The sequence below is a fragment of the Oryzias melastigma genome, linkage group LG2 (genome assembly GCF_002922805.2).
Source record: "Oryzias melastigma strain HK-1 linkage group LG2, ASM292280v2, whole genome shotgun sequence".
Lineage (NCBI taxonomy): Eukaryota > Metazoa > Chordata > Actinopteri > Beloniformes > Adrianichthyidae > Oryzias > Oryzias melastigma.
Window position 1 is genome coordinate 19,146,845 of NC_050513.1, and position 19,019 is coordinate 19,165,863.

At 40.5% G+C, this 19,019-nt stretch overlaps 1 protein-coding gene across 1 annotated transcript; it reads left to right on the top strand.

Annotated features, from left to right (window-relative positions):
• Nucleotides 1-9,443: 9,443 nt before the first annotated feature.
• Nucleotides 9,444-19,017, top strand: LOC112156650 (protein FAM171B). The gene is made up of 8 exons (XM_024288906.2): nucleotides 9,444-10,069; nucleotides 10,289-10,516; nucleotides 12,333-12,425; nucleotides 12,498-12,656; nucleotides 12,741-12,911; nucleotides 12,982-13,098; nucleotides 13,769-13,892; nucleotides 13,964-19,017. Exons 1-8 carry the CDS (start codon nucleotides 9,868-9,870, stop codon nucleotides 15,279-15,281), a joined length of 2,412 nt encoding a protein of 803 aa, XP_024144674.1. The 5' UTR covers nucleotides 9,444-9,867; the 3' UTR covers nucleotides 15,282-19,017.
• The last annotated feature ends 2 nt before the right edge of the window (nucleotides 19,018-19,019 follow it).

Consider the following 19,019-nt stretch of genomic DNA (forward strand, 5'->3'; position numbering starts at 1 on the left):
AAATAATTCTTATTTGGACTATTTTAAGGGTTAAAACCAAAATGTATCTTTGTTTTGGTTTGATGATGTCATCGAAGGAAACTCAAAGCAGGTAATAAAAACAAAAAAAAAAAACAAGAAAAAAAGATAATATTTTAAATTAACTGGAAAGTCTCATTTTTCTTTAGATTAATTTATTTCTAATTTTCCAAGGATTTTCTATTTAAGAAAATTCTTACATTGTTAAAATGTTGCTAATTTGGAACATTTTAAGCATTTAAACCAAAATTTCAGTTTTCTTTTGGTTATATGATGTCATCATGCAGCTTTCACATCATTACAATGAGACACTTTTTAAACTTTTTTTGGATAGATTACATCAAAGTAAGATTAAAAAATTAGACAAAGCGACATTTCAAATGAATTTGTTTGAGTCATTTTTATATGAGACTGTCTCTAATTTTGCTTTGAATATTTTTGATTATTTAGACAATTTTTTAGCACATGTATGTGAAAAGTGAGATCATAGGAAACGTGACGTCATCAAAAGGAAAGCAGATGAATATAACAAAACTAGAGAACAGGACAAAACTAGTTTGATATTTTAAACCAATTTTTCAACATCTACAACATTTTATAACATTTGTAAAATCTGACAATTATAAGCAAGTAAAACTAAATTTTTGCTTTTCTTTTGGTTCGATGATGTCATCGTGCAGCTTTCACTTCACTAAAATCAAACTCTTTTTGAGCACGTAATAAAGTGAGATTAAAGGAGTCATGTGTATAGATCAAAGGAGTCATGTGACTAGATCAAAGGAGGATCAAAGCAGGTGATCAAAACAAAACACTAGAGAAGGGGACACTTCTAACTAGTTGGTATGAAACTTTATTTTAATTAAATTTTTTATAGATTTCTCTTGGACTTTCTATTTTTGACAAACCCTAAACATGATGTAAATGTTGACAATTTTAATCATTTCAACCCAAATTTCTGTTTTCCTTTAGAAGAAATCATCGCGCAGTTTTCTGATCAAAGTGAGATCAAAGGAGTCATGTGACTTCATCAAAGGAGAATCAAAGCAGGTGATTAAACACAAAAACGGAGAAGGGGACTCGTCAAATAGGTCGGTATTTTTAAGTAATTTTTTTGGAATCTACTAAATTTTACAAAACTTCCCAAAAAAATTGTAAATTTGGACAATTATAAGCAAATAAAACTAAGTTTTTGTTTTTGTTTTGGTTAGATGATGTCATCGTGCAGCTTTGTCTTCATTAAAATAAGAGTTTTTGAGGATGTATTAAAGTGAGTCAAGTTAATAAAACAAAAATAGTGAAACAGCGCTTTAAATAAACCGGAATGACTCATTTTTAAAATGAAAATGTTTCTAATTTTTGATTTTCTATTACCAAAAATCACATTTAGTCAATTTTAAGCATGTGAATCATAATGGTGTCATTCCTTTTGTTGGTTCATGTTTGTGTCCTCTTCACTTCTTCCAGGCGTCTCTTTGTCTCCATGCCCCCCCCAAACCTCACATCTCGGGATCATCCGAGGAGGACGGTAGGAGGCTGATTTGGGATATCGTCTTCGTAATTAGCCGAAAAGCAACATATGAAACATTAAACACGCCGGTCGTCCGCGACAATCAAAATATTTCATTTCTTGTCAATTATTCATGGCTTTGAAGGTTCTGAGAGGGTCGTTAGTATGGAAATTAGCTGCAGATGCTAACAAGGTTGTAGTTTTTGATCCGAAATGATCAAACTACAAAGGAGCCTCACTGTTTATTTGCTTTTTTTAACCACTTCTTCTCTCTGAATGAGGGAAAAACTCAATTTGATGAAACGATTTGATATCTGAGTCCATTTAAAGTACTGCTGCTTTGGCTTTATTCATGTGTGGCTGTCACAGCGGACCTGCCAACGGAGCGGTCACTAAAGTTCCCGTCTGTAGCTTTTTTTACGGATTACTTCCCCTACAATTAATTAACGGGATGAAAAATCCCACACAGCGGCTTCTCCTCTGCAGCTACCTTCAGCAGCTGTCAAGTCGGAGAGACGTGGACTGGAAAAATCAGCCCGAGGCGGTGGCTATTTGAGGTAATTAGTTCTGATTCATGCAGCTCTCAATTCCTATTACCTGTTAACTGGTGCCACCGCGGACTGCCTGCGGCGCCGTCCGGCTTTACGGATCCACATTTAAAAAGCTCGCTTGTTTTTCTCCAGGTGAAGCATGTCAGAAAACCTAACAGTCTGTCAGATGGAAGTCTGAAGCGGGAGATCATGTCAAACATCATCTGGCTGAGAGGGTTTCATGCTGGTTTCTGTTTTCAAATGCAAATTAAAGCTAATTTCTCTGTTTCTATTAGCCCAGACCAGTCAATCTTTAATCAATAAAAGATGAATAACATTAAAGCCCCTCTTTTTTCTTAGAAAATTAGTCTCATGTTACTTTACTCGTGTTTTTTTACCGACTAAACTAAAAAAATTGGGTTTCGCACAACTTGTAGGCTAAGCTAGGTCATCAGTTCAGGTATGCTAGCATAGAGCACAAAATTTATGTTTTTACCTAAACCTAAAAAACTTTAGAAAATGGATCAGTTAGGGTTCACACCACTAGGATGCAAAGCTAACATGCTGTTTCACAGATGCTAGCATAGATAACCTTTTTCCGCTAAAGAAACATCTAAAAATAAATAAATTAGGTTTCACGTAACTAGCATGCTAAGCTAGCATGTAATATTAGGTATGTTTGCAAGGGGCACATGACAAGTTTTTCTCAGCTAAACCTAAAAACGTGAAAATGTATTAATTAGGGTTCACAGAACTAGCATACTAAGCTAGCATGTCATTTCAAGTATGCTAGCATAAAAAACATTTCTTTTTTAGATAAATCTAAAAAACTTTTAAAAATAAACGATTTAGGTTTCTTGCAACTAGCATGCTAAGCTAAAATGACTTTCAAACATGCTAGCATAGAGAACATTTGTTCAGCTAAACCCAAAAAATTTGAAAATGTATTAATTAGGGTTCACACAACTAGCATACTAAGCTAGCATGTCGCTCCAAGTGTGCTAGCATAAAAAATGTTTATTTTTTTCAGATAAACCTAAGAAACTTCTAAAAGTAAATAAATTAGGTTTCACGCAACTAGCATGCTAAGATAACATGTCGTTCAAATATGCTAGCATAGAGAACTTTTTTCAGCTAAATCTAAAAAACTTCTAAAAGTAAATAAATTAGGTTTCGGAAACAAGCAGCCTAAGATAGCATGTCATTTCAGGTATGCTAGCATAGGACACGAGACAAATTTGTTCTTAGCTGAACCTAAAAACTTTTAAAAATTGATCAATTAGAATTCGTGTAACTAGGATGCTAAACTAACATATCTTTCAAGTATGCTAGCATAGAGAATTTTTTTAGCTAAGTCTAAGAAACTTAAAAATATATATAAATTAGGTTTTGTGCAACTAACATGCTAAGCTAGTGTGTATTTTTGGGCATGCTAGCATAGCGCATATGCCAAAAATCTTTTCTTTTTACGGTTAAATTTAAAATAGGTTTTAATGTTTAGGTTAGACTTTTTTAGGTTTAAAAAATTAAAATTATTATTTAACAAATATTCATTTTTTAGCTAAGTCTATAAATTAAAAAAAAAACAATTCGGCTACTACTATGCTAAGCTACGAGTATGCTAGCATTGCACACATGCTACACATGTTTTTGAACATTTAAAGACTCGTCTAACGTGTTGATCTGCTAGCACACTATTCTGCTAAGGCTAGCGATTCATTTTCATAATATATCTTAAACTCACTTGACCTACAAAATAACTTGAATTAGACAAAAAATGTTTACATTTTTCAGATATTTGTTTTACAGAGGAAAAATTTTAAACCTTGACTTCTAAGAAAATATTCTCATGTTACTTTTCTTATGTTTTTTAACAGCTAAACCTAAAGAAAAACGTAAAATTCCGTTTAGCAGAACTAGCATGCTGAGCTAGCATGTAATATCATATATTCAAGCATAGGGCACATACCACACATCTTTTACTTGTATGGTTAAAGTTCTCCTTTTATACAAGTCAACAGTTTGCACACACTTGTCCCAACTTGTAAACCGCTAGCACGCTAATGTGTTAAGTCTAGCAATTATGTTGCCATTTTCTAAATAATCTAATCGATAAAACTACAAGAATTGAATTAGATTTATCAGAAGTTTTATAAGCTGTTTTTATTTTAAAGAGTAAAAATAATATTTCAGCTTAATGAGTTTGAAGACCTCTTTGTTCTAAGAAAATATTCTCGTTACTTTTTTAGCTAAGTATAGGAAATACAAAATAAATTGGTTCCGCAGAACTAGCATGCTAAGCTAGCATGTCATTTTGGGTATGCTAGCATAGTCTTTTTTTTTAAACATATATTAAAAATGTGACTTTTAATCAGTTAGCATGTTAATCTCTTAATGCTAGTGATTTGTTGAATTTTTTTAGCATTTCTATTGACAAAGTAATATAAATAAACCAAATATCACAAAACATTGACTCTGTAGGTGTTAGAAAAAAATTTAAAAATAAAATTTTATCCCTAAAAAAAAAATAGCAAGCGAAAAAAGTTCTTTATTTTGCTAATTTATGGCTTTATGTGTATTTTTGGAACAAAAACTTGTTTATTAGAACTCAGCTTCTGATAAGCATCGACTACATAGAGGTCGCTGATAAAATCCTGTTGTTTCGGATCTTTTGAAGCCGTGACTTGAAGTATTCTGCTTAAAATAGCACCATTTGTGTTCTTTGTCAAACCTCAGTGGGCCTTCTTTAGCTTCCTTTTGTAATTGTGTCTTCAGACACAGCATGTGTAAAAACCAGCCAGCCCACAGACATTATTAAGACCGTAAATCTGCATTTTCATTTTTTTGATTTTACAGTACAGACACTCCAAGCAGGAGTCGCCTCAGGAAAGACAAAACCAGCCTTTCTTCAATTATTTATTCTCACATCAGCCCAAAAAGATGACAAATGCTAATTTGAGTCCATTCCCCATCTGGGCGTCCGAGCGCTCATTAGTTTTAAAGAAGGGTTAATCCATTTAGGTTTTGCATTTTGATATGCCAATTATGTCTGATGGCGGAAAAGGCATCCGTCAAGGTAATAGTGCATAAACATGCGCGGGAACATTAGGGAGCAGTCAGCGCTGTAATAAAGTAGGTGTTAATTGGTGAGGGGAGAACCGTCGGCTAACTGCTGTGTGGAATGTACAGTAGGGGTTTTGGCCCCGCCTCCGACTGGTTTGTGAGGCCCATGCCGTGAGCCTGATGAAAGGACCATACCGTATGGGGTTTGTGTGTCCTGGTATCATCACATGTACGGTTTTTTACATTTAAATTTAGCATATTGCATAAAATGTTGTTTTACTTCTCTTTTAAGCTTATGTTTTATCCCCAAAGTTCTAAAGCCTCATTTCCACGGAGTGGACCGGACTGGACTGGAACCATATTTTGAGTAGTTCCATTGTAAAATATACACATCAAGATGGACCAGTTCGTCCCATTTCTAGGCCCTTGTTGGTTGTAGGTTCAAACTAGAACGGACTCATTAGGGCGGAGCTACTGTCATCACACGATGAAACCCATTGATTGGTGGAGAAGTATTACGACAACAGAAAGCGTCAGACTGGCGCCAACGTTTCCAAACGTTCAGTTGTGGTGGAATCGGCTTTCAGTCGGTTCCAGTCAAACAAGTTGCTGCGACGAGGAGAAATATTTGAAATTTGTTCCTTCCTCTATTGTTGACATTACCTTTGGTTGTAGTCGTACCCTTATGACTCAAAGCTCAGTCATCGGTCGATACCCCGCATGCACCCTCAGGGTCAAACACTCACTTATATAGCCTGGACCATTCTACACTGGCCAGGATTGGACCGGTAGTTTTACCTCCCAAAGTCCAAAATTATTTATCTGAGGTTGATTGTTGTCTCTAAATAGTACAGAGGGGTAACTGAGTGCGACTGAGGTGCCTTGCGTTAAACTGGCGAAGGGGGACACCACGGACAAGACCATTGAGCTATCGAGGGACACCAGGGAGAAGACCATTGAGCTATCGAGGGACACCAGGGAGAAGACCATTGAGCTATCGAGGGACACTACAGAACTACATGAGAAGACTGGTCAACGGCCTGAAGAGACCAGACACCAGACTTCCAATGGTTACTATGGTAACATAATGTTGTCGTGCTCCAATGGTCCCTCTGCTTGAACCAGCAGATTTCCAGATCTGTCTAAAGTTCATCTGCATGATCCAGAGGAGAACTGAGAGAAGATCATGTGGTCAGATGATCAAAATGGAACACTGTTTTAGGAATAAATGTTTTGAGGTAGGGCTGCACGATGGAGCAGTGGTTAGCGCTCTTGCCTCACAGCGAGAAGGCCCCGGTTCGACTCCCGGCTGGGACCTTTCTGTGTGGAGTTTGCATGTTCTCCCCGTGCATGCGTGGGTTTTCACCGGGGACTCCGGCTTCCTCCCACCGTCCAAAAACATGCTTCATAGGTTCATTGGTGACTCTAAATTGCCCCTAGGTATGGATGTGAGAGTGTATGTGTGTGTGATTGAGGCCCTGAGACAGACTGGCGACCTGTCCAGGGTGTACCCCGCCTTCGCCCTTCAGCAGCCGGGATAGGCTCCGGCACCCCGCGACCCCGAAAGGGACACAGCGGTCAGGAAAATGGATGGATGGATGTTTTGAGGTAAGAATCCTGAAATACATCACAGTGAAGCATGGAGGTGGAAACATCATGGTTCGGTGCTGTTTTTCTGCAAATGGGACAGGATGACTGTTTGAATGAAGGAAAGGATGAATGGGATCGTGTATGGGGGATTTTTTTGTGAAAAACCTCCTTTCATCAGTGTGTACATTGAGAAAGAAACCTGTCTGGATCTCCCAGTATGACGATTTCAAACACGTCTCCATGGCAACAAAGGCCACAGGTAATGTCAAGGTTCTGAAGTGGTCTGGTCAGTCTCTGGACCTCAATATTATAGAGAATCTGTGGAGGGAGTTAAAAGTCTGTATTTTACAGCAACAGTCAGTGTCTTGAAATGTAATACTCAGAAATTCCACAAGATGGCAGCAAACAGCAACTTAACAGGAATCACTGAAGGATTCTGTTGAATCGTCTCAAACTGGGATCCAACAAATCAAATCAAATCAAACTTTATTTGTATAGCACTTTTAAAACAATGAATTTCACTCAAAGTGCTTTACATTAAATAATAACATTTTAAAAACAAAAGATAATACCCACAAGCCCCATCCCTCCACGCACAAACACAAACACACAACGACATATTGCCACACCACGAAAGAATAAATAAATAATTGAATAAATAAATACTAAAAAGATGTAAAGCATAAATCTAGAATTCTGGCAGACAAGAATTCACCTTTGATAGAATTGGTTTTGCTCTCGATTTTAGCTAACATGCTTAAATCTTTGTTTTCTAAAGATGAATACAAACTCATCACTTAAGTGAAAAACAATATTTACTAAAACAATATTAAATGCAGCAATAATGCATAAATGAACAATATTAAATGTAAAAAGTAAATAATTAGCACCAGTTACTATCTGGACCCCACCAGATAGCAACGAGTGCGCTTGATATAGTAACTGGAAAAACATTTCAAAAATTAAGATTAAGAAGATTTTTTTTTAATTTAAGTAAAAAAACTTTTTTTTCTAAAAATGTAATTATTTTTTTCTGGTTACTACCTGGTGAGCACCAGTAATAAATACTCTTTTAGCTTCAATTTTTAGAAAAAAAAAAAAAACTTTTTTACCTTAATATAAATTTTTTAACTTTAATGTTCCTTTATTATCTGGTGAGCACCAGATACTAACATTAAAGTATACATATTTTTTCTAAAATTTGAATGACTTTTTTGCTTTTTCTGGTTACTAACTGGTCTACACTATATAATTATGGGGGCTCACCAGATAGTAAATGAAAAAAAAAATCTAAAAACTGAGAAAAATTGTTTTTTTCTAAAAATATAAATACTTTTTGTGGTTTCTACCTGGTGTGCACCAGATAGGTGCTGAAAAAATGTAAAAAAAAAGTTTTTTTATATATATATATACATATATATATTTAAATTGAATTAATTTTTTGTGCTTTCTGGTGCACACCAAATAGTAACCGAAAAAATTCTAATAATTCAGGTTAAAAAAAATTCTAAAACTTTAATTACTTGTATTGTGGTTTCTAACTGGAGCACACCAGATACTGTCTGGTGTGCTCCAGATAACTGGTGCGCACCAGACAGTATCTGTAAAAAATTCTAAAATTCTAAAAATTAAGGTAATTTCTTTTCCAAAAATTGAAGTAAAAATTGTGTTTCTTTCTAAAAATGAAGTTACTTTTTTTCTCTAGTTTCTAACTGGTGCACACCAGATAGTAACTAAAACAAATATTTAAAAAATTTAAGTTTAGGTTTTTATTTCTTTTTTTTAGACTTGTTTTAAATTAAAAAAAAAAAAATTTTACCTTAATATTTTTTTTTTTGTACTTAAGTGAAAATCGCATCGTTCCTCACAGATAGAATTTAAGTTTAATTTAATTTAATTAAGTTTATTTACGGAAATTATGATCAAATTTGATACACGTAAGGACTATAAAAATGTTAGTTTTAACGATGAAGCAGTTTAACGTATACTGACAAGCTGAACATCTTTAATTACCCTGGAGTTCGAATTGTGAAAACTGAGTCCGTTTTAAATGATAAACTGATGGAGGAGGATTTTAAAGTCCTCTACATCACAACTACAAGCTTCTTCAAACAGCATCTTTTCTTCTGCTCCTGATTCACAACGATTTGTATGAAGAAATACTCAGAAATACAATTTTAATCTTAATTTTCTTTATATACGTCAACAATCATGAGAAAAATGCTACAATGTGACTGTTAACAACACTAAAAACACAACTTTCATAGGAGTGGATCTTTAAATCGTACAGGAAGTGTGAAAATCAGGACTCCCAAAGCAAAATGCTAAAGCAAAATCTTACAAATATGTACGTCACCCTACATTTAAACACAATGTTTTGTTAAATTCATGAATATTTTTAAATTAATTATTATACGTTGACAAAACTTTTATTCTGTAAGATATTAGTGTGCATTCTTACAATCTGGAGTCCAGCAAATATGTTTTTTAGCTCATTTTTGGAAAAAACTTTGACATTGATAGCATAAAAAATAAAAATGTTTTAAAAATAAGTTTTTAATTAAAATAAATATTAAAAAAACAGCAAAAATAATCGCAAAAAATAACATCCACACTTTTTATTATATACATTTTAACATTGCCTTCAATAACTGGCTAAATTAACTACTAAAATATTTTTGAGTAATTTTGATTAACATTATACTGTACCGATATTTATTCTATCTGAATCCGTCATCACAAGAAAAGGTGCTATCAAGATCCCAGTGTGACGTAACATCTCCAGACACTGCAAAGACGCTTTACACAGAGAGACATCTCACTCTGACGAATGTTTTGTTTGTCAGTAGAAACAACGATAAAACATATTATAATCTTCTTCTCGTGATTGTTAGTGTTTTATTTTTATCACTTCTAAATAATTAGACATCTGATGGTGGTTCTGCCCACACTTACACAGTTTTTTTTTATTTTTTTTTCGTTACGGAGTGGCACCTCACTTTTCACCACACGATCTTTCCCAGCCTCAGCATCCTTTTCTCCGTCCGCACCGAAGATCACAGAGACCGAGCGGCACGAGGCCCTTTAACGTGACGCACGCGACCGCGGCCGGACCTCCTCGTCGAGCGCGTGCCACGCGCTCCGTTATGTCCTCCAGCCATGGCCGCCGCCGCCGCTGACCGCCGCGCGCCACTCCTCTGGCTGCTTTTCATCTCCTGCCTGGATGGAGCGGTGAGGGCGGCGCCCTCCTCCTCCTCCTCCACCTCCTCCACCTCCTCCAGCGGGGACAATGGCCTCACCGCCGCGCTCGGAGACACGGATGACCCGCGGCGCGTGCCCACACCCACGAGCCAGACAGCAGGTACACAAACACGTTGGGAGGGGGAGGGGAAGGTCATCAGGCCGTTTATGGGGAGTGTATTAGATGAACTTTAACCTTTGTTTACTGTGGTGACGTCAGGAGCTGGTGGGTCCACAGTATGTCAGAGTGGGGGTCTGGACCCCCCCACAGAGCTGGTCTCAGTGCATAATTCATCACTGTTGTGCTTCTTCAATCCGGGTCTCCTCTGCCCCCTCCCAGGGTTCGCCCTCAAGGTCCTGGTGCGGGACCAGGTGACCCGCCAGCTGCTGCCGGGGGCCTCGGTGGGCCTTTACGTCAACCACACCATGAAGAGTTCGGCTCAGACCGACGCGGCGGGGGCGGTCCTGCTCTGGGTCGAGTATGACCCCGGGTCGGGCCTGACGCTGCTGGCAACCAAGGAGGGCTACGTCCCCGCCCCCCTGCCCTGGAGCACCGCGAAGAGACCCAGTGAGTGAGGAGAGGTACCCCTTTATGAGGGGGGGTACAGTGGGGTGTCTTTGTCCTCATGTAAGAGGGGGGGTCACTATTGTCCCTGAGGGGGTAAACATAACAGAAGGAGGTTGGAGCAGGTGCTGAGCATCACCTCCTCCTGGTATTGGTGGGGACATCTGGAGAATAGAGACTGGATGTTCTGGAGTTTAAAATCCAGACACCAAATATGGACGTCATAGCTGGGGCTGGGACAATGAAATCCATTAATCGATTTAATTTGATTTAAGCTTAATAGATCAATAATGGATTCATAAAAATATTAATCAATATAGCACATAAAGCTAAAGTCTATTTTGGCTAATTTTGGCTTTTTTAAAAACGTTTTTATGCTAATTTGGAGTTTAGCTAATACTACAGCTGAATGCTAGCTATTTTGGCTAATTTTGGCTTTTTTTTCATGCTAATTTGTAGTTTAGCCAATATTTCAGCTACATGCTAGCTGTTTTGGCTAATTTAAGCTTTTTTAAATGCTACTTTGGAGTTGAGCTAATATTTCAGCTACATGCTTACTGACTATTTTTGCTAGTTTAGGTTTTTTATGCTAATTTGGAGTTTAGCTTATATTTTAGCCGCATGCTAGCTATTGTGGCTAACTTAGGTTTGTTTTAATTTTCTTAGGCTAATTTCTCATTTAAGTAATATATTTGCTGTCTTTCAGCTTCAGCGATTTCAGCTATCAACTTGAGTGTTTTTAGCTAACAATTTTAGCGTCTTTGGCTATCTGCATTAGCATCTTCAGTGGCCAAATTCAGCTTACAGCATTCAAACTTGCTTTATCACAGGTAACGTTATATATCTTGTTTTCGGTTAGCTAAAAGCTAATGATGGATAAGATGTGTGTTTTATGACCCGATTAGTCGACTATTAAAATAGTCGTTTGTGGCAGCACTAGCATAAATGTGTAAACTCAAAATTGAATTCAAGAATCAAAAGAATCTAAAAACATCAGAATCAAATTGATTTAGGCTCTTGTGAGTCGAATCGCTTCTGGAAATCGTAATCGCCAGGTGAGTAGTAGGACAGGTGATGTAAAAAGGGCGGAGCAGCAGCAGCCGGGCGTAACCGTCTCTCTAGAGTAAATACGTAATAACAAAGAAAACATCACACATACGTCGCAGATCCCCAAAACAACATAATAAAGAAGAAAAAACAATCAATGTGAGTCACACTTCTGCGAGAAATCTATTAAAAAAATTACGTAATCAAGAAGTGGCATTTTACTGTGAATAGATAACAATAATAAACTGAATATATACTGTAATTAGTCTTACGTAAAATAGGAGGTATTAAATAAGTGACTAGCATAATAACGCAACACACGAACAACTGTCAGGCTAAACATAGCATATACAACATGCTAACAAACACTCTTTAGATCAATTTACTACATTTGATACATTTTCCCTCCTCTGTGTCGCTTTAGAAAAATTCCACCTACCCCGGCGTTATCCTATGTTCTCATTCAATCAACCACTTCTTCCAAAACTTCGATGTGAACGCACATTTTGTACTTCCGGGTTCAGAATTCTCACATTTCTGACACATATGTAAACAATTAACAATTTCGTGCTAAACTGTGACTAAGCAGAGCTTCTTCAGTGTTACTGCTAGTGGTAAATACTGATACACACCTACAGTGCCCTCTGGTGGTTGTTACTATTATTTTTTTCAAATCCCAAATTGTACAAAACGTATATCCGAAAACTACGGTACAAGTTACTATATTGGACATTTGTACGTGGCTTCTAATTGCCTCTCTGTCACCCGGCAGTTTTCTCTGCGGTGACGATGTCGCTGCTCCCTCACAGCCAAGGAAACATCTGGCTGTTTGAAGACTCGGTGCTGATTACCAGAAAGCTACCAGGTACTCCTCAAAACAAACCGCACGCTGGACTTTCGGAAGTTTTACCTAAACAAGTCCGTCTCGCTTTAACAGACAGTTCCTCGGAACCAAAGGTCCGCTTCCCCAAGAGCCTCGTCACACTTCCAGACGGGGGCAACCTCTCCTCGGTGGCGGCTTTCCTCACCGTACCGCAGCACCACCTGGGGAAGAACTGCGCCAACTGCACCCTGGGAATCGCCAGCAGCAAATCAGGCAAGGAGAACGAATTTACATGCAAAAATACTTATTTAATCAAGGAGCTAAGACAAATCCTTGATACGTGTTTAATCTTTGCAGTGTCCAGAAGCGTCGAGCTGAAGGCGGTGGCGGCGGTCAGTGTCCTGCTGTTCTCCGAAGGCGTGGAGCTCCACGTTCGAGGGCCCATCCAGATCAGCCTGCCGCTGGGGGGCCACACCGCCATACGGGCCGCGGACACCATCCCGGCCTGGGCCTTCAACCTGAAGACGTGTATGACGAGACACGCCGTTTGTGCCGCTAGCATACCAGCAGGGCGCTAACACCCTGATGTTTTCTGAAGGTGCGTGGGAGAACCACGGTCTGGGCGTGGTCAAGGCGGTTGGCGATGAGCTGGTGTGGGTTTATACCGCCTCCCATTTGGGATACTGGATTGCAGCCCCTCACCCGTCATCGAAAGGTACCGGAAGGTTCACCAACGCCGCTAACGCTATCACTTCTTCACTGATAGATGTGAAACTTTTTAGACCACGTGTCAAAGCCAAGGCCCGGGGGCCGGATCCGGCCCCTCCAGATCATTTATTTTATTGTTATTAATGGTCCGACGTTATCTTGCGCTTATTTTTAACTTGTATAATTTTGACCAAATTTCATGGAGAGTAAAATATTGCAAGTTAGACTGTTTTGGTGTTCAGCTAATTTTTCAACTGCATGCTTACTGTTTTGGCTAATTTAGGCATTATTTCCGTTTTTTAGGCTATTTTTAAGTTTGGCTATTTTTTCAGCTACATGCTAGCTGTTTTTGCCAAACGGATTTTTAGTTTTAGGTTAATTTGGCATTTGGCATATTTTCATATCAGCTTCAGCGTTTTAAGCTATTAACTTCAGCGTTTTTAGCTGTCAATTTCAGCATTGAGCACTAGCATCTTCAGCGGAAAAATTCAGCTTACAACTATACCACCAGTATTATCGCAGGTAATGCTATATATCTAGTTCATAATTAAGTTAAAACGTTTTTAACTTTTCAAAATTTAGTTTTAGAGTGTTCAATAAATGTTTATCCTGTTCGACCTAAGGTGTGTTTTGGATTTTGGCCCCTTGTCGGATTGAGTTTGACACCTCTGTTTTAGACTATCTTGGACAAGGAAACTCGATGGACTTCCTCTCCTACCACACCTACTTGTTGGTGGGAATTCTGGGAGGAACTCTGGCTGTCGTCATTGGATTCCTGTCTCTGCTTCTGTGTCACTGCGGGTAAGTCCTTGCACATTTCCTGGGACTTTGCCTTTCAGATGCGACCCTTGTTTTGCTTCTCTCGTACCCAGAGGGACCTACAGAGAACCGAAAAGGAGGCGGAGGAGGAGGACAGCGCGGTTCTCCAAGCTCACCGTGCTGAAGAAGGACCAGACCACCTCCACGCACATGGAGGAGGGCCTGCTCTTCCGGTCCGGAGACAACAGCCTGGCCTCCTGCAGCGTCCAGTGCGAGACGCTGTCCACGCCTCGGCACAAGGCCAGCTACAACATCTATGTGGAGGATCCGGGAAGTCTCCCCGCCGGCTCTCTGTACGATAACATCGTACAGCAGGCGTCTCTGTACATCAACAGCGACGAGGTGGCTCGCATTCAGGAGAAGGCGGAGCAGAACCGGGCCAACCTGAACTCCTCGGACAACTTCTTTCAAGACAAGCTGGTTCACCTGTACAACCAGCCCGTGGCCATCATCCAGGCTCCGGAGCTGTTCGGCGCTCAGGAGCAGCAACTGTCGGGTTGCAAGTCGGCCACGTTTCCCAGGAACGGAGTTGACTACGACGGCCACTCGGAGCCGGTGAACAAGGACGGCTACACCCAGACGCTGCCGAAAGCGCCTCACCACCACAGCCAAGGCGGCACCGGTCCACACCAGAGCAACCCGGACGACCCCCAGCCTCTGGAGACTCCCCCGCCAGGGCAAGGCCCCAGCGCCAACATGTGGGGGCGCTACAACAACCTCCTGGAATCCTCTGTCTCGGTGCCGGGTACCCTGAACGAGGCGGCCGGAATGGGGCCCTTCAGCAGTGGCCACGGCATGTCCGCCGAGCTGCAAGGAATTTCTGAGCGGACCCTGCTGGAGCTGGGGCGCGGGAAGACATCGTCGTCCCACCCGCGGGCCTGGTTCGTCTCCCTGGACGGCAAGCCGGCCGCCCAGGTCCGCCACTCTATCATCGAGCTCCAGAGTCGGCACCGCCCGCCGAGCAGCAACGACACCAGCCTGGACTCGGGCGTGGACATGAACGAGCCGCAGCAGAGCCTCCGGGAGACGGAGCGGGACCGGCCCTCCATCAGGGGCACCTCCCTGCACCTCCACGGGCGAGGGGGCCGGCACGGCGAGGAGCAGGACCTCAGCAGCAGCGAGAGCGGAACCACTGCCACATGCACGCCGGAGGACCCCTCCCTGAGGAACATTTTTGACGGCAGCAGCGGCGCCATCCCCAACATTCCCGAGGAGCGGGACGGGATGGACACGTCTAGCGCTCAGGAGGACAGCGAGTCGAGAGGTACCCCGCCTCCGAGGCGCCTGAGGAAGGTGAGGGAGAAGGTGAAGACGGACAAGAGGAGTACCAAACATGTCCGGGAAGGTAGACCGCTGACCAAGAGAAGCTAGGAGACCAGTCCCTAAACCGCCGAAGTCCTCAGGGACTGGGAACTAACCCCGCCCTTCTAGCTTCTCGTTGCGAGAGTCCGACACTCCTGCCCTCAATGGATTTGCCCCCTTTTTGTCGGGCATCGTCGACTTTGCCAAAGAGTCTATAAGCTAGCTTAAAACAAGCAGCATATCCGGTTTCTACACCTTGTTCTTTCATTCCTTCAATCGGTCAGATCACCAGCGAGATTCTTCACAGCACACCCCTCCCCCACAGAGGAAAGGAATTTTAAAAAACAGGGTGCCTTCTTAAGTCTACGGTCACAGATCTCGGAATGCCACCGCGCGGCAAGCTAAATGCTAATTCTTCAGGAAATTCGGCAGGTGGCGAGGCGGCAGCATTTTTGTCATTGTCTCCAGATTAAGAAAAATTGTTTAAATTTCAGAAAAGAACGATCACTCTGTCCTCCATGTTGTTTTTTTGACCCCGCCCAATGATGATGTGGGCAGAGTCAAAGCTTGTCGGTGCAACACAAATTTTGGAAATGTAACCTTTGACTACAGTCAGATTTCCCAAAATGCCACAGCGTGACAGTAACCTAAACGCAAATTTTTCTGTAAATTCGGCAGGTGGCCACGCGTCAACATTTGTAGCTCCACCCACTGATTATGTCATCAACACATCATAGGGCTAAGCTGAGTTACCGTCACAAATTATTAGATAAGGTTTGGAAATTTAAACTGACTTTAGTCAGATTTCCCAAAATGCCACTGTGCGGTGGTGACCTAAATGTACATTTTCAACAAATTAAAAAAGTGGCCACAAGGGGGCATTTGTAAACGGGAGGTGGCAGTTGTTGACATTTTTTTTTTTGCAGCTGGACAACTTTTCTCTAAAAATAGACATGAGTCAGTAGCTGTCCGGGAGAGTTTCAAGGTCCGGCGGTGGCAGTCCAGTGACAGGCAGGGATGACGCCATAACCAAATCAGGTGACATGGCTGATCGCTGGCTGGCAACAGCTCTGATTGGACGATGTGTAAATGCCTCTTGGCGGCCACAGTCTACATACATGACCACGCCAACGATTTTCCAAACATTCTTGAAGACGTTGCCGACGCCTCCCCATTGCGCGGTGGCAGTTGCGTTTGTGACCGTAGCCTTACAGTTTCGATGAACCGCCGTTTGGACGTTAAATCTGGGAGGCCTGCAGGACGGACACAGTGCACTTATCCTCACCAGAAATGCCTGCCGAGAGTTTTTCCAAGTTCTCCGTCCTGGCTCGCGTGAAGGGTCGCCGCGCTGGGAGTATTTCGGAGAGAAACCTGTTGTACAGATATGCTGCCGTTGGAGGCTCCAGCCTCACAGTCAAGATTTTATGGTCCACAATCACTTTTGTATGCATGAAAATGAATGTTTTACCGTTTCTACACAACCATCCTTTTCCTCGCCGGATTTCGGCGCTACACTTATTCTCAATGAGACAATTCTCATTCTAATGAAAAGTAAATCACATTCGGTTCCCTGGACACTTAATACTTCAGTTCAGGAGATAAACCGTAATAGAATCACATACTTTAATGTATTAATAACAATATTATAAAGTAAGTTAGTGGCACAGCAGCAGAGAAACATTTTAGCTTCTTGCAGAATTTCATTTCTCGTCAACTTTTTGGTATCTTTACTCTACTTGTAGCTTCACTCACACTGTAGCCAAAAAGAACGGCCGTTCCGTTGAGGGTTTTGATTTGATTTTGAAAGGAAACGCAGGTTTCCTCATAAACATATCAAGTTTATGTAGTTACAAGTATTTAAAACAACTTTCTTACCTTAAAAGTTAACTCAAAACAAGCAGCATCTAAAACATTTTTTCTCTTTAATGCCAGAGCGTTAGGTACAGTGTTAGCTACAGTGTTAGCTAGCGTAACTCTTCAACCGTTTACGCAGTTAATGGATAGCAGAGAAAAGTAGCCTTACGCTGATGAGTAACAGTACTAAAGGATTCACGTGTTTAATCGGCTAATTCTGTCTCGGAGAAAAGGCGCGCCGCTAGCATTAGGTCCATATTACAAGCTACATTTTTTTTTTAATTAAGACTTTAAAGTCATAAATTTATGAGGAAAAAAAGTCAAAACTGTTAAGTTACAAGAATAAAGTAGTAAATATGTGACTTAAAAATAAACATAATTTCTTGAGAAAAAAGTCGTAAATTTACAACTTAAAATCTTGCATTATTTTGTCATTTCAGGTGTTAAAAGGTTAAGATGTTGTAGGTGTCTCAAAATAGTCTCATTATAGTTTCTCAAACAAATTGCAACTATATGGGGACTAGTTGGAGACAAAAACAAGATTTTTTTGGTCCAAACTTTACTGCCGTGGTTAGTTTTGAACCTGTAAACATTTTTTTTCGCTAGCTTTGCCCGCAGTGCAATACAATAGCTAGGTACGATGATTAGCATACTAATGTTGGTAAGATTTGATTCAAACGGACAAAGGCAAATGTTTTCCAATTCAGCACCCTGTAATCATCAAAATGGACAGTTTTGTAATGCTACGTTCACACCGAAATGTAATTCATGAATCATGCCTCTGTTTTGACAAATTCGCTGTTGGAAGAGTTTACAAAGTCCATGATTTTGAGCTAGCAATCAAAGCTTTAGGACCAGTTTATTATTGCCTAATACGAATAAAAAATATCATAAAGTCATAAAGGGACTATCAAATTCTTCTACTCCGCCCACTGATGATGTCATCAATGGAACATAGGCCAAAGTGGAGTTACCAATTGATTGACAGTACACCCATTTTTTTTTACCAAAGTTCAGATATTTGAACTCTGGAAATATCACAAAACGCGTCACCGCTAGTCCGCCGCTAGTACATTGACTTAAAGCAATTGCCCTCTGTCATGGAAATCGCATTTGGTGTGAAGGTAGCTTTATAGTCACGTTACAGTTGTTTGTTTACGAAAGCTGCTGATATTTCTCACAAAATAATCCCACATTTCTAGTTTTTAGCTTAGCTAGAAACGTAAAATTAAGCAGCAATACACGTATGAATACCGACGAATAAGATAGCAATATCTTCTTTAACTCAAACCCTTAAAAGAATTTTACGTAGAGTCTTCCGCAGTTCCACTGATCCACAATCGAGTTTCCATGATTGTCTTTTGTGTACATACAGATGCGACAACTTTTGATGGTGAAACTTTGTGCCGTTTGATTTTGTCTAGAAAGCCTGAGCGGTTCAAAAAAAAGAAAAGAAAGTTAGTGTTGCTAGGTAGATTTCTAGGTCGGGGGAGGGGAATGAAGTTTCTTTGGTCAAGGATTAAAGGTTCTTCACTCGGGGTAAGGGAATACAAGTTCTTAAATCAGGGAGGGGAATAAAAACTCTTTGGTTCGGGTATGGGATTAAAGGTTATTTGGTCGAAGGAGGGGAATAAAGGGTTCTTTGGTCGGGAGAGGGGAATTAGAGATTATTTGGTTGGGGGAGGGGAATTAAAGATTCTTTGGTCGGGGGAGGGGAATAAAAGGTTCTTTGAAATGTAGCAGCTGGAGAACGATTTTGTGGTAGTTAAGAATTCCAAAGGACGCCACTCTGGTTTTCAGATGAATGTATCTGTCGTGGCTTTGGTGTAGCGTGCCCCCCCATGTGGACTTTTCTTTCCCTTTTGCCTCTCGTGTCGCCCGGCTGTAGTAAACGTAGCGCTGTTGTTGTTGCTTTTCTGTGCACTTAATTAATAAAAACGTAGCCCGAATAGA